Source organism: Chanodichthys erythropterus, chromosome 23, assembly GCF_024489055.1.
Source record: "Chanodichthys erythropterus isolate Z2021 chromosome 23, ASM2448905v1, whole genome shotgun sequence".
Classification (NCBI taxonomy): domain Eukaryota; kingdom Metazoa; phylum Chordata; class Actinopteri; order Cypriniformes; family Xenocyprididae; genus Chanodichthys; species Chanodichthys erythropterus.
Genome location: NC_090243.1, coordinates 6,602,200 through 6,618,788, shown reverse-complemented (window position 1 = coordinate 6,618,788; position 16,589 = coordinate 6,602,200). Strand labels below are relative to the sequence as shown.

The window sequence follows — 16,589 nt, the reverse complement described above, 5'->3', positions numbered from 1 at the left end:
TTTTAAATCAGCAACGCATGCATTAGGGTATTACTAGCTAGTTTATTGCTGCATCTTAAAATAATTCTATTGAGCATTTGATCCATTTAACATTCAATAGGCCAACATAAATACAACATATGAAATAAACAGTGCTTGTTTTCAGGTCTAACAGTACATAATCAAATTTAAAATATATTCTTCATTGTAAAAATTAAAAATACATTAATCCTTATCAAAGTTACAAAAGTTATTTAATCAAGGGTAGTGAGTTTTTTTGTTTGTTTTTTTTCAATTAACATTAAAAACACAAACAGCAGCGCAGCAGGGATATTAGGCTGCTGTCACTTTAAGAGCTGTACAGATCCAATATACTGGTACACAAGTCTGTTATTTCTGTTTATGTTCATTTAAGACATAACCGACTGTGTTTACAAGGATACTCGACGAGAAGGGCATTTTGATAAAATTTTGTGTGAATTAAAAGAAGTGAAAGAGAACTCAAAATCAGTATCTGTCTAAAACACACATTGAGTAGAATTGACTTTTGCGTTTACTTGCACTTGAATATTTCAATTTGCAAGGTTTAAAAACATGTGCAAATAAACTTTTGTGAAGATGCAGTACTGGCCTGATCGGGACAGCGACAGTCCTGTCGAAAGTCTTAAAGGGAAAGTTCACCCAAAAACTAACCAGATGCTGAACGCAGTTGGACATAGTGGTGTTTTAGAGGTAAAAAATGATATAAATACTGTTCGGTTTCTCACACAAACCAATCATTTCGTGTCTTAGGACATCAATGTGTCATCATGAGCCGCAGGGTTTCATTTGGATTTGTTTGTCGTCTTTTTTTTACTCTTATAGATGGAGTTCCTATTGACACCCATTATACGGCTGACAGACTGCAAAGGTTGGAGTTAAAAATCATCATTTGTGTTCTACTGAAGAAACAAAGTCACCTACATCTTGGATGCCCTGGGGGTAAGCAGATAAACATCAAATTTTCATTTTTGGGTGAACTATCCCTTTAAACATCATTCACGCTGACCCCGGGCGATCCTTATTGTCGAGCCCTTGGTAATTATTTTAACCAGAGAATAATGTTGGATTGTGCAACAGACATTATACAACTTTATACAAACCATTGGTTTGTTATATCTGCCTTTTCATGCTATTGCCGATATGCCGATGGTTTGAAATTGATCAAAAATTGGCCAATATGTATTGGCAGTTGATACATCAGTGGAACTCTAATGAATATGGGTAGTATGAATGAAATTCAGACATACTACATAAGCCATGTTGTTACATGTCACGTGACCTAGCGCCAGTTGCATCGCTTCACTGCCATTCACAATTTCTCTCCCATGGCCTCAGGGGATAGTAAAGTGTTCATCAGGATGGATGCAAACTTCAGAATCTCAGCGGAAGTAGTAGGTGTTCTGGGTATTTTTTGCCTACTGTTTACTACGAAGTATGCAGAAATACTACTCTGCTGGTGTACTGTTTTTCACATATAGTAGAGATTTATTTGATTTCGGACGCAGTGCGAGATTTTTCAAACTAGGGTCCAGGGGCCCCAAATGGGCCAAACAGAGGTGCTTGTGGATCTGTGGAAAATAAGATTTTAGAATTTAAAACATTATACAAAATGTTTAATTATGTGATTTTTATGTTTACAGAATTTGACATCTTTACGGTTTCATACTTTCTGTTTGGAAGTCATGAGATTGCTTTAGTCTAAACTATAAAAAATGAAAACTAATTGGGTACAAAAATACACTGTTAAATTAAAAGAAGGTAAATATTTTCTAGATAATCAAATAAAAATGTTTTATAAAAATTAATTTAGTAAAACCTGAAAATAATACAAAAATACTTAACTAAGTATTACATTAAAGGATTAGTTCACTTCAGAATTAAAATTCCCTGATAATTTACTCAACCCTATATCATCCAAGATGTCCATGTCTTTCTTTCTTCAGTAGAAAACAAATAAAGGTTTTTGATGAAAACATTCCAGGATTTTTCTCCATATAGTGGACTTCAGTGGCCTCCAAACGGTTGAAGGTCAAAATTACAGTTTCAGTGCAGCTTCAAAGAGCTCTACACGATCCCAGATGAGAAATAAGGGTTTTATCTAGAGAAACCATCGCTCATGGTAGTGCCGTCTATTAATGCATCATGTTTCCTTCTGGAGCATCAGTGAATGTTTGAACCTTTTTTAATAGTTGTGTTTGAGTCCCTCTATTGTCCTCAGTGTGAAAAGTCGGATCTCAAAATCATTCAGTCACTGCTGTAAAGGGTTCAAATATGCAAAAGATGGTGGAAATCTGAAGAATAAAATGTATAAAATTAAAAAAAAACAATTTTGAAAATGAGTGATGCTTTCTCTAGATAAGACACTTATTCCTCGTCTGGGATCGTGTGGAGCTCTTTAAAGCTGCAATGAAACTGTAATTTTGACCTTCAACAGTGGAGGCCATTGAAGTCCACTATATGGAGAAAAACCCTGGAATGTTTATCAAAAACCTTAATTTTTTTTCAACTGAAGAAAGAAAGACATTGACATCTTGGATGACATGGAGGTGAGTAAATTATCAGGAAATTTTAATTTGAAAGTGAACAAATTCTTTAAAGTATATTAAATTACTATAATATACTTTAATATTTAAACACTTTAATATTTTAATTTAAATACTTTAACTTTAATAATTAAATAATTTAATATTTATATTTAATTTTTTTAAAATTGAAACAAAAACATGTCTATGATATCACACATTAGTCTTCTAGACATATTTTAGAAACAGGGTCCCTCATAAGGAGCATCATATTTAGTTTTCACAAATAAAAAACAACTTTTACCATTCTGAGCTTTAAGTGTAGTCCCACAAAACAAAGAGTCAGTTCTGTGTTACAAGCCAGACAATCACAAATCAACAAGATGGTAAATATAAATGCGGTAATTACGACACATAAGCCTTGTTGGGTAATTAAACTAACTTAGCAACAGGGGGTACATAAAAGAGAGCTGTAATTTGTGGGTTTAGCAGGAAGTAAATTGAGCAGGGCTGTGTTAACTACCCCAGGCTCCCCTTTGAGTAATTGCCCTTGTGGTAAACAGGAAAGCACGGTGTGGATTAGCACAAACTCATTTCAAGAACGTAAACTATTCGATGCTATCGGAAAAGGGTTTTCCCTGCTTACTTTACTGACCTCTTTAATACAGACATCAACATGGCGATGATAAGGTTGGAAGTCACAGCCAGTGAGAAAAGGACTTACAGTAAATAAGATACTGTATGATGGAGAGCCTGGAGACATACTCAAATTTAGGTCACAATCCCTGCACAGAAATAAGCTTCTCAGTAGATTTTCTTAGATCATCAGGATGGAGAAACACAGGTTCTCTCGATCATACTGACAGACTGGGGAAATTGGCAGGGGGAGGCAATCTCAGCCTCTCTAATAGACAAACTGACTGCAAGCCAAGTTCAGGGCTAGCTTTAAAGTACAAGCACTTGTGGACCACATCTCCAAAACCCTTCCTTCAGCCATTGTCCATCTATGTCAAAGAAAGTTTGGAATAACATCCAGTGACCCCATACTACAGCAATACTGTAAGTACATTTTTATTCATAAAACATCCAGGTGATCTACTACATCTGCCAAAATGTGCAGGATACGAAGAATACTGCATCCCATAATGCAATGTGCTCAACTTGTACCTTCCATTTCCAGTATGATGAATAAACTTAAAGTAATTTCAGTTGTGATCAGTTTAACTAAACCATTCCTTTGTTGTTTTAAACATTAACCTAACTTTTATTCGGCAAGGAAGCATTAAATTGATCAAAAGTGATCTATACATATAGCTAAATAAAAATCAAATAATTTATTTAACTTTATGCTAACTGTGTCACAGAGCTGTGCTGTTAGAATACACACAAATACAATGATGACGATAAGGCAGTAATAAATCCACAGGCAGATAAATCCAAACAGAGAAAACAGCTGGTATCACAGACAAAACCCGACCACCACACACAAACTTAAGTAGTCGAGATAATGAGACTCACACACACCTGAACATAATTATGAAATCAAATGAATAACCATGACAACTAATAGAGAGCGGAAACAGTGCAAAACATAAACAGGTTTTTATGTGTCACATGCTTTGTGACAAACTGACTAAATGTAAACTGTTATTTCAGCAGCACTTATAACATTTCTTGAATATTGTAACAATCTTCATTGCAGGATGTGATTATGATTTCCTTTCCACAAATTATTTTTTAAATAATAATATAAATTGTGTTACCAGAAACATTCAGCTGGACAGTAAGGACTATTTGTTTATAACGTAAAACTGCAGCTAAATGTTGAAACAACATCCATTAAGCATATTATCCTTGCACTTGCTGACACAAATTCTCTAGATATCTTCTGTTCTGTTAGCATCTTTGAACTGTCTTCCTTCATCTGAGTCCATGAGTGTTTTCGGATGAACTATCATGAGTCATGATGAAAGCAGATACTGCACAGCAAAATCTCCAGAGTTAAATCAACTCTGCTCAGAGTACATATGGTCCCTCTCTAAATAGTGTTAAAATAACACTAAAGGAGAGTTAAAGTTAATGAGATAATTAAGCAATTAATTAATGATTGTGTGTTAGTGATGAACACCTGCTGTTAACAAGCAGAATCACTGAAGAAAAGAGAAACACAAGAACTACAACTGACTTCAGCCACAGCCTTATTAATTGCTTAATTATCTCATTAACTTTAACACTGCTTCAGTGTTACTTTAACACCATTTAGAGAGGGACCAAATGTACTCTGAGCAAAGTTGATTTAACTTTTACTGTGTGTCTATTTACCACAGGCTGTCACTGCCATAAACTCTTCAGGAAAAAAAAGCAACAATTCCTTGTTAAGGGATTAAAATTAATTATTTACATTTAGGGATGCAAAATTCAGGAAATTTCCAAAGTTGGAAACTTTCCATGGGAATTAACAGGAATATATGGGAATTAATGTGAATTAATGGGAATGAACTGGACATTTGCAAAATTGCAGGTTAGCCTATAACATGGAACTTAAATGTAGTTGAAAAAAATTCTTGCAGCATAATCTTGGTTAAAACAACCAGTTTTAATGCAAATCCAGTTGAATTTTTACCCTGCGCATTCCTTAATCACATGCACACAGCACACTATTTACTGCAGAGGTATCGTGGCCACACCCCCTGCATGCACTGTGCATTCCTCCATCACAAGCACAGATCATTTCTAGAATCCTTGGGCCTCATTTATAAAATGTGCATCCACGTCAACGTAAATATTTACAAAAAAGGTCTTTGTGGTGGAAAAAATGCTTAGCGTCACGTCAGGTTCTAAGCAAATTTACACTCTAATAAGCAATTCAGGGGACCTGTTACCACAACTTAAATAAATGCATGGTTGCAAGTTAAAAATTCAAATTTATTGTTTTAATTAAACCTTTTAAGTCGCAAACATTATTTTGTAGAGTTCTTTTGACATAATAATGTTGATCATTACATCAACAAAATATCTTCTAATTTAAACTCAAATGTATGCGTTAATTGCAGTTTTTTAAAAAATAGGTTGTAATAACTTAATGAAATTGTCTTGATAACTTCGTAAATTAGGCAGTGGATTTGTAGTTCCCAGCATGCTTTGCATAGGACTGGATAAGGAGAATAAATGCTGAAATTAAGAATTAATCACGTAAAATGTATTAATCAGCATAAAAACTAATGTTTATGCTACAAATTATTAAGTTCCTAACTCAATTTTGCTTGTTGGTTAAACATAAATTCACTCAAAGTTGTAAATGATGCAATCTTACATATTATTTTTTTTAGAGTGCACACACTTTTCCTTATGGCAGAGAGTCAGAGTACTGCAGGTATTTGGAAATCTAAGCAATTCTTGCTGCTCGCCATTCTTAAGTAAAGGATTTGGATGTTGACTGGTGCTCTTTTATATGTTAATGACTTATTAGAGGGCGTTAATTAGAGGGCATTTACAAGGTGGAGATCTGAAACCATTCAGCTGCACACAATTTCAAGATCATTTGTGATTTATAGATTTCACATAGAAGAAGAGAGGTGTACGCTCATTTTTTGTTAATATGTTCATTCTCTGAATCATGTTACATACAGTACATTTGAGAAATGATCGTAAGATCAAATGTAGGACAATTTCTACACAACATTTTATAAATGGTCACTGGAATCAGAGGATAAAGTTTCTGGAAATGTTCCACCCCTTTGCAACCCTATTTACACTGTAGTCTCCTGACTGTCTAGACACAATATGGATGCAATAAGGTATTTTTATGTTGCCACTGTTGATCGTGCTGTATATATATATGTTGAATTTTTAACCAGAACTCAGCATTGCCAGAGGCTGCACTCTCATTATTCCTATGATTCCATCATTTATGCCTTATGTCACAGCAGGGAGACGCTGACTGAAGACTGGGACAGAGTTCTGGATGAGTTCCAGCCCTTGAGACAAGAGGAGGAGGAAAGGAACGAAGAGGTACAGCCACAGAGAGCAAATGATTTCTGAAGAATATGGGTAACCAAACCTTTGATGGGCCCCATTGACTTCTATAGTATGGAAAAAAATACTATGAAAGTCAATGGTTACTGACATTCTTCAAAATATCTTCTTATATGATCAGCAGTAGAAAGACATGTATACAGGTTTGGAACAACTTGAGGGTGAGTAAATGATGACAGAATTTTCAATTTTAGAATTTTAAACCACCTAACTTGTTATTTTACCCAGAAAGTTGCTGAATAAAAATCTAAATTCATAAAGCACAAGGCTGCACAAAGAGAGATTTGACTTGATTTTTTACGGTGTTCGACGAAGGTCAATATTTATGAGAAGCACTGTTGAAAAAAAAAAAATGCACAGTAGTCTCAGACATTCCTATCCGGATGGCATCAGAATTCTTAATAAGGGAACAATGTTCAGACGTGTTCCATTTGGCATAATTTTATCATGGGATTCATTTAATATTGTATTTATTCCATTTCAGACTGTCAGGTGAGCTTGTCTCGTACGCAGGGCGTTTGTGGGGAGCTCACGCTGCGCAGACACCTTGGATGTCTGCAGGTCACTACAACGTTAATTAGTACCTAGACCGGCAAGAAACCTCTATAAATAAAAGGCAAGAGAGGGAATTCTCTTCTCCATTATCCAACCCTGCTGTGAGTGTGTGTGTCTCCTCAGGGTATAGATCTGTGTGATGTGTGCGCAGCCCCTCTGCTGTAATTAGCTAAATCTTAACAAGACCTATACATCCTACACATTTTGCCTCATTTAAAGGTTGACTTTTGAATGACAGAAAATGGTTTGCTTTCATACATGGCCCAACGATGTCTTGTAAAGTATAGGCCCTCAGACCCATGTCAACTTTTGGGCTGAAACTTATAACACACCTCCATTATTCAGGGTGATATACACAGGGCAATTTTAGCAACCCTGACTGGACAGTTCTTGAGGTTTCAATTGCCTTTGGTGGGTTCCATTTTCAATTACAAGCAGGAAATGCAATGATTCTCCAGCCAATTGATTTTATCGATATTCTGTGTGCTGATGTAGCATTCAATCTGTTACTTGTGGGACAGTGAGGAGCTCCATAATGACAGTTGCAACTCACAGTTGCACAATTGCAAACAGCTGCACTTTTTCATTGCATTTTTTATTCATTTGGGCTATAAATTCAGCAATATCACAAGTGTTGATATTCAGACCAACAGCAAGATTGTGTGAGTGATGTTGCTTTTATACAGCAATTTAGTAAATAAGAAGTTAACATTATTCCTTGTTAGTCCAATAAAAGCTTTTATTGACACCAGACCCAGCAAACGACAGGTTTTTCAAAGTGGGGATCTATGATGTCAAAGGGCAGCAAGCACCGCCTCTGCAGAAGAAGAACAATGCCTACTTCTTTACTGCCTGTTTAGCCACGCCCACCGATTCATAGGACTACGTGGTGCTAAACCAGATTGAGCTACCAAGCAATAAACATGCTGTTGAGGATCACAAAATATTTTGCAGTGCTTGGACTCGACAGTAATGCAACATGTAAGTAACTGTGTTAACTACAATGCCTGATCTGATATTAATGATTCATGTACTGTCAGATGTTCTTTGTCTGTGTGTCAGTAAATCAAACCAGTGACTAAACGTCAACTTGCGTTGTTTCTCTTTGTAGGATGAAAATAATCTGTTATTTAATGGTGATTAAATTGTATAACGAAAGTGATCAAGAAAGCTCCCTTTGCAATCATTGGAGCAGCGCGCGCTGAAGCTGTCAATCAAACAGCGCGCGTTTATCAGTGACACATTTAGCGGTGACTCCCATTTTATTCAACGAATAACAGTGCAGTTCATGACCCCTTTAAATAATGTTTCATTCCTGTTTCATTTCTGAATGAATTAGTGTTAAGCAAATCAGTTGAGTGAATCATTCAATGACTCACTCATGAAAACATGCTGCGTCACAGTTTGCCTATACTTATTCTATACCTTAAAGGGTTAGTTCACCCAAAAATGAAAATTTTGTCATTTATTACTTACCCTCATGCCGTTCCACACCCGTAAGACCTTTGTTAATCTTCAGAACACAAATTAAGATATTTTAGTTGCAATCCGATGGCTCCGTGAGGCCTGCATAGGGAGCAATGGACACTTCCTCTCTCAAGATCCATTAATGTACTAAAAACATATTTAAATCAGTTCATGTGAGTACAGTGGTTCAATATTAATATTATAAAGCGACGAGAATATTTTTGGAGTGAAATCGGCCATCACTAAATAAGTCGTTATTTTGTTTTTTTTGCCGCACCAAAAGTATTCTCGTCGCTTTATAATATTAATATTGAACCACTGTACTCACATGAACCGATTTAAATATGTTTTTAGTACCTTTATGGATCTTGAGAGAGGAAATGTCCGTTGCTCCCTATGGAGGCCTCACGGAGCCATCAGATTTCAACTAAAATATCTTAATTTGTGTTCTGAAGATTAACGAAGGTCTTACGGGTGTGGAACGGCATGAGGGTGAGTAATAAATGACAGCATTTTCATTAAGGGGTGAACTAACCCTTTAAATTGCTCTCTATGGATGAGTTATATACCTCAGATTTTCATCAAAAATATCTTAATTTGTGTTCCAAAGATGAACAAAGGTTTTACGGGTGTGGTAGTGCTAGTGGTCAGTGCTGGCTAGATTACTTACAAATTGTAGTCAGTTACTGATTGAATGAAATGACATGAAGTTGTAATGTGTTCAAAACACAAATGCCTTAAAGACAGCAATACATGGTTAAATGACTCACTGAGTGATAATTCAAATAATAATTATTGTGTTTGTCATGAAATGATTAGATACGCAATGTTGTGAAAACACTTCTTAAAAGTGAGTTCTGTAAATCCAGTGATCAAACGCTGTGTGGGTCTCAGTTTTCAGTGACAAATTAGTCTGTGTGTGCAATTCCATCTGTTTGTTTGTAAGCAGTAAGCTTTTTTTAGAAAGGAAAAGTTACAAAGATAACAAAGAAGCAGTATCAATGAATTATGAATCATTTACTGCCATTGTGAGAATAACATGTAATCAAAAAAAAAAAAAGCAACTGTAGTCTGATTACAAGTACAAGTTAATTTTTGGAAACTCCAGATTACATGTAATCATTTACTACCCAGCACTGCTAGTGGTGCAGAAATTACACACTGCAGCTTTAAGACACAAGTACAGCAACCTAGGGAGAAACTGAATGAGCAGAAATGACCAAACAACCTTTAACCCCCAGTCCCTTCACACCTAGAGTTCAGTGAACATCAGCTGACACTATTTCCGAGAGGTCTAGGCCTTTATCCTCATATAGAGCCCTTGAGAAACTGAGCCACACAAATTGCTCTATGCACTGAAATGACTTTTCTAGAACTGTGCAATGCACTCTGGGCATGTGTACCCTTGACTCTGGATGAAATGCATTGGAATGGTCTTATGGCAAAAGCAAAATAGTTTTCTCATAAATCTTGCATTTTCATCCCATGTGATGTAACAGAATGGTCAGACCCTATCAAGAACCCTCCATGCCATGATCTCAGTCAATAAATGTCAAAACTCTTAAATAAAAAATGCTTCCCCCAATATGAGAGAAAGGAATCTTCTAAAAATAAAACTAGAACTGTCTGTGACAACAACAAATCAAACCTCCAGCCATAATAATAATACTCCAGTACACACAAAAACACATACTGGCCGAATGAAAAATATATTAACTGTATATATTCTGAATACAGAAATGACTTCTGTGTTGATGCCTGTGGTTTTATTGCCTGAATGCATTAGTGTGTACTGTATGCTAATCAAACCTCCATTTGCTCAAGCTACAGTGTATTTGTGGGTGAACGCACAATTCTCACAACAGAGATCAATTATGCTGCTGCTTTACAAACATTTTACTCCCTTTATTGCACTGCCTCTAACCATTACACTGTGAGACGGCCACTTTGATTGGCTATTGATAGCCTGTTTTCCTGTTTCTGCCCCAAACTTGTTCTTATCACAGCTGAGTGGAGCAGATAATCGCAGCAGTTTCCTAGTCTATGAATCCCGCTCTCTTTATGTCCTTAAGTTTAGTGTAAGATTTGTTATTACCTGAAAATACTCTTCAATATTTATCTTTTCTTACCAAACTGTATAAAAGGAAATGAGAATATAAAAAAAAATTGTCAGTACAAATCTTGGGTGTCATTAGAAGACTCAAGAAAATGTAAATTAGAATATCTCTTCACTAATGAATGCAAAAAAATGCACTCAGGCAAAACAGTTAAAGCTAATCAACATAGCTATCTCGATCTTCAGCCTCCACACAATATGTCACTCTACTGGAAAATTAAAATAAGCAAAGCGCTAATTTAGTGCAGGTGGATTTAATTATATTAATTCAAAGTCATATAAGCGTGCTGCAAGTGTTGCCTGCACTATACCATTTTTTTTTTTCTTTGCAGGAATACTTCCTCATTAATTCTGGGCAGCCGGAAGACTGTTAAATATGTCGACTCATTCTATCTGGACTTAAGTGAAACTATAAGGTCTTAAAAACGTTAACAAATTGCTCTTTTGTCTTTGTTAGTGTGATAAGTCAGTTTAAAAAGAGAAAAAACACTTTTAAAGCATAAATATTTATATAAGTGGCTAAATTCTGTGGCAAAAAACAACAACAAAAAAACTGACCTATAAAATATTACAGCTCTGTGTTGCTACGCCTTGGTGAGCAGCAGCTACAGCCGTCATCTTATTCCCCAGTCCCATGCATATTGCATTCATAGTGGCCTCGATTTAGGTTTACTTGTCAACTTTGTTTTTTTCCAAGAACCGGTAAAGTAGCTAAAAAGGGTCATTTAAAATTTTTTCTTACAGTATGTCTATGTTGTTCTGTCAAAGCGTTCATAGTGAGCACAGTTACAGCGTACAGTGGAAACACACCAGGCAAACACACCTGGAAAGAGATAATGATAATAGTTATGATGTGCAAACAAACTGAGGCTCTATATCAGCTGTTTGCAGTGACATTATAAAATAACAGAGGCAAACTCTGATAGGGAAAACAGGCATCCCTGTTTAATACGATAATATTTGTGACATGTTATGTACGAATGGATATGAATGTGCTGTGCAAATTCAAATTTACAGCATCTGTGTATAATACTAATGCTAACATACAAGCACAAATGTAAAGTCATACTCTTTACTCAGTAAATATTGCATATATATATATATATATATATATATATATATATATATATATATATATATATATATATATATATATATATATAAATGATTGAACACAATATATAAAATGAATAATAGTGAGGCATGTTGTTGCACTATATGGGGTAAATTGACACAATGGAACAGCCTATTACATGCTTTTGTGGGAAATTTAAACAGTAGTAAAAAAAAATAATAAATTAAATTAAATTAAATTAAATCCTGCCAATGGCTCGCTGCAGCCCTACATAGGACAAGTAGTTTAGAGAATGGATGGATAGGTGGAAAAAATAAATAAATAAATAAAATAAAAAATGTAAAGGTAACCATTTTTTGGGGTCCAAAATATTATAATAAATTTATTGTGTCTATGTATAGCATTTAAAACACATGTGACAATTTGCTCCAGGTTGACATTTATGAAAAAATACTCCTGATAACCTTTCAGTTAAAAATACTTTCAAAAAACTTTCACAATAAATAAATAAAAGTAAAAAATACACTTTTGACTCAAAACCTCTTCAGCCTTTGTGACAACTAGCCCCGTTCTAATACTTTCAATTACATTCATTACAAACATGTATATGTGTAGACTGTAATGTAACGTGTTACCATATTTAGCAGCACTTGTCAGACCAATTTCAAGAGACTATTCATTCGCCTAAACAATTCTCAGATATGAAATAGCCTACTCCAAAACTAAACAATTTAAAAGCGACAAAGAGGAAGAAACAGACACTCGCGCAACAGCCCACTCACAGCGCTCGCCCCAAGGGGAAACGCGTTCATGTGGCAGATCTCTGCGCGGTGCCGCTGTCCATGGTACTAGGTCACACACGCGCTGCTTTTAGCTTTATTGCTGTTTAATATTCAGCCCATGCACACAGTCCCTGCTACAAGACAGTTGATACATCAGCAGTTTGACTCGTATAGACTGTGCCTCTTACTACAGATGCCTCATGGAGGTAATAGCGGTGGTGGATGACAACGCTATTTTAGTTCATTATGGTGTGGAGCAGAAAATTCATTTTTCTCAAGGTGACTGGTGTGTCCAGTTTCAGACATATTGGCCAGCTACAGTATAATATACACTATGCGTATAGTCTAATACTGGGGTTAGTTCACCCAAAAATGAAAATTCAGTCATTTATTACTCACCCTCATGTCGTCCCACACCTGTAAGACCTTCGTTCATCTTCAGAACACAATTTAAGATATTTTTGATGAAATCCGATGGCTCAGTGAGGCCTCCATTGACAGCAAGATGATTAACACTTCAAAATGCCCAAAAAGCTACTAAAGATATATTTAAAACTGTTCATGTGACTACAGTGGTTCAACCTTAATGTTATGAAGTGATGAGAATACTTTTTGTGCGCCAAAAAAAACAAAATAACGACTTTATTCAACAATATCTAGTAATGTTCGATTTCAAAACACTGCTTCATGAAGCTTCGAAGCTTTACGAATCTTTTGTTGCGAATCAGTGGTTCGGAGCGCGTATCAAACTGCCAAAGTCACGTGAACCACTGAAATTTCGAAACACTGGCTGCGTCCGAAAACTGGAAAATGCTGCCTTCCGGGGACACATTTCAAGGTAGTAAGGCATCAAGGCACGTCTGAATCCAATGTTAGCTTCATTTCCTCTCTGATGAGATACCTTCCTCAGATCGATTTTTGAAGGAAGCATAGATGTATCCTTAGCTGCCTTTGATATCCCACAATCCTGTGCTTTCCATTCTGTGACAGTTGAGCTAGAAAAATAAAGATGGCGTCCGAAAGTTGCGTTTGCTGCTCAGTTTGTGTATAAATGTACGATTTTGATCAATATGTTTCAATTTTGATATCATTTCTACCGAGAAATTACTACTGTAGTAATTAAATATTTGTTTAGCTCTCACCAATGCTCGCGCTATATTGCTGTAGATCATTAAACTGTTACACTGCCTCAGAAGTCTGTCCGAAATCAGTTTCGTGAGGTACCTTCATGCACAAATGCTGCCGTACAAGTCATTCTCTTATAAGATAGCGAGGCAGCAAGACAGCTACCTAGGTTTTCGGACGCAGCCACTTAAGGAAGCCCCGTTTACTGAAATCACGTGACTGTGGCAGTTTGATACACGCTCCGAACCACTGATTCGAAACAAAAGATTTGTATTAAAATGACTTTAAAAAATAATATTATTATACAATAATTTTGTTTTAAGTCAAAAAAAAAAAGTCAAGTCAAATTTATTTATATAGCGCTTTTACAATTGGTAATTGTTTCAAAGCAGCTTTACATATTATAAGCACAGAAAAAAAAAAAGGGAAGTTTAATATAATATAGTTTTAATATAATATAAGCCTATTTTGTGCAGTCTTTGTGGATCCCACTAGAAAGTAGTAGCTACATTAGAAAGTGTTACAACCCTCTCATTAGATTTCTTTTTTTAAAAAAAACGTTACCTCAAAATTTGTTTTGGTCCTGTAAATCCTAAAAAAAAAAAAATAAATAAAAAAAAACACAGAGAGTCTTACAACTTCTGTTGTCACTTCATAAGGGTCTTGTATGTTAGGAATGTTACCACTGTAGTTAATTTCAATCTGGCATTACAATTCACCCCGTGTTACAGCATTCCCATGTCTTCTGTACAGTATTCATTAGATGAGCCAAAATACACTAACTATACAATACAAATTTAAGTAAATATCATAAGAAGGAGCTGGAACCTGGCTTTCCCAAATACAGTAGGCTATATTTAAATACGAAAATCTTGATAGAAGAAACAATAGCACCAGTTTGGGATACTTGAAATCGTCCAGTCAGCAGAAACATCTTCTATCACATTACTTCAGATGATTTATAGAGTAGGCAATAATGAGAGCCGAATCTTTCAGTACAACAAATCACGTCCAACATCTCTATTTTCCAACAGATTAATTGAATGAATGAAGGTGAGTTGAACGCAGGATTCTCTGCACTCATAAGCACAAACACCCCGCTTACACTTCCCAATTCAAACGAACTCAAATGAAATAATATGTTCCTAAAATGTCCTGTGCCATCATCATTCACTTACAATTCAACTCTAATTCACATCTAAATCTGCGTTCAAGCAGACTCAAGTAGCTCCTGCTTCATTCATTTACAATGCAGCAAAATCCTTGTGCCTTACGAACATCTTTTGTGGAAAAAGTTGTAGCATACCTCAAACAAGGGTCCGATTTTATTCTTCTCCAGGTATGACTGAATTCTTGACTGCTGTACAGACGCCATGAGAATGCGTTGCATTAAACAGCAAATGGTTTAGATATCGTTAAATAGCGCCAAGCATCTTCAAACGTGCGGGACTGCGGATGGATCTCTAGCGGGAAGTGAGCGGAGATCCAGCGCTGAGAGCTCGTCTGCTGCTCCAGCACATGCTGAAAGTGGTTTGCGTCCTCACTCGGTTTGGGCACTATCTGATGGGACTATCCCTCCTCCGGTCTCGGCAGAGTAGCTGGCTACAGCTTCTTCTTAAAGCCAATGAAAAAGATTACACCTTAGATCGATGTCTATTCATTGGCTGTTCAGGTCTGAGCGACCCGCCCTCGTTGTTTACATAGAGTAAGTGACATTAAATTCATATGCAAGTATAATTTCTATGAAACCTATGTATAATGCATTATAAATGATTCCTTTATGGGTTTATCGTGCCTTATTACAGCCTAATATGGAGTCAAATTAATGCCTTAAAGTTTTGCACAAAAATAAAGTTTTGCAAAACACAAAAAAGAATTGAGCTTTAAAAAAATGTTTTGCAAACAAAAATAAAGAATTGCAAAGGAAAATAAAATATTGAGCGGAAAAAAAATAAGTTTTGCAAACAAAAATAATAAATTGCAAAATAAAATAAAGTAGTGCAAAAATAAAAATATAATCAATTACAAAAATCAATGACAGCTGTAATGCTATTTTATCTTTGCCACATAATTTTCATGCTCAAACCTACAAAATCATTTGTAACGCTCATTTTATTCTGCGTTTCAGTCAAGCGTGTGCTCACGATACCGGTTTTCTTTTGCGCTGCACTGTTCTGTGCGGATCTCTTTATGGCACTGGTTTGACGTGGGGGTGGAGTCAAGAAACGGGGGCACGACCCCGCAAAATACATTGGAAGGGAACGTAATCGGCGACAGGTGAAATAATTCTTTGACATGGTGAAAAATAATGCATGGTTTGTTTTTGTTGGTTTGTTTAGCATATGTTGTCACCGATTACGACCCCCCCCAATGCATTTCTTATAGTAATATGACACGTTGCGCTCTGTCTCACTGCCTGTATCCACTTTTGTGTCCTTAAACATTCGTTTTTTGGGGTCGACTGCTTATAAAAACGTATTTCTGTTTTTTTTTAGCTTGTTAGCTGTACACCTTGTCACGTAGCAGCTTTTAGGCATTGTTCTGTTTATTGTAATGAGTCAGAAAAGACAAGAAGGCAGCCTCACGCAATACAAAGTCAATGGAGACTGTTGGATTGTTTTTCCCCCGGTGGGTGTGGTTTTCAGATTATAATAAATGCGCTCTGTCTCTATGCTTGATCTGATCTGGGTAGCGTTTCCCAAAAGCATCGTAAGCCTAAGTTGATCGTAGCTCCATTGGTTTCCAAAAGCTTATGATGCTTTTGGGAAACGCTGCCCTGTTCTGTTGCGATCTGCTTCTCCTGCCGATGACGTGTTTCGCGGGGGCGTGCCCCCGTTTCTTGACTCCACCCCCACGTCAAACCAGTGCCATAAGGAGATCCGCACAGAAAA

The 16,589-nt window shown here is 36.1% G+C and overlaps 1 protein-coding gene across 1 annotated transcript in view; it reads right to left on the bottom strand.

Annotated features, from left to right (window-relative positions):
• The window catches only part of c23h8orf34 (chromosome 23 C8orf34 homolog), a 119,643-nt gene extending 104,555 nt beyond the window's left edge, over positions 1–15,088 (bottom strand). Inside the window, exon 1 of the mRNA XM_067378734.1 lies at positions 15,005–15,088. Within this exon, the coding sequence (XP_067234835.1) occupies positions 15,005–15,088 (84 nt within the window). The remainder of the gene's footprint in view (positions 1–15,004) is intronic.
• Positions 15,089–16,589: the final 1,501 nt, after the last annotated feature.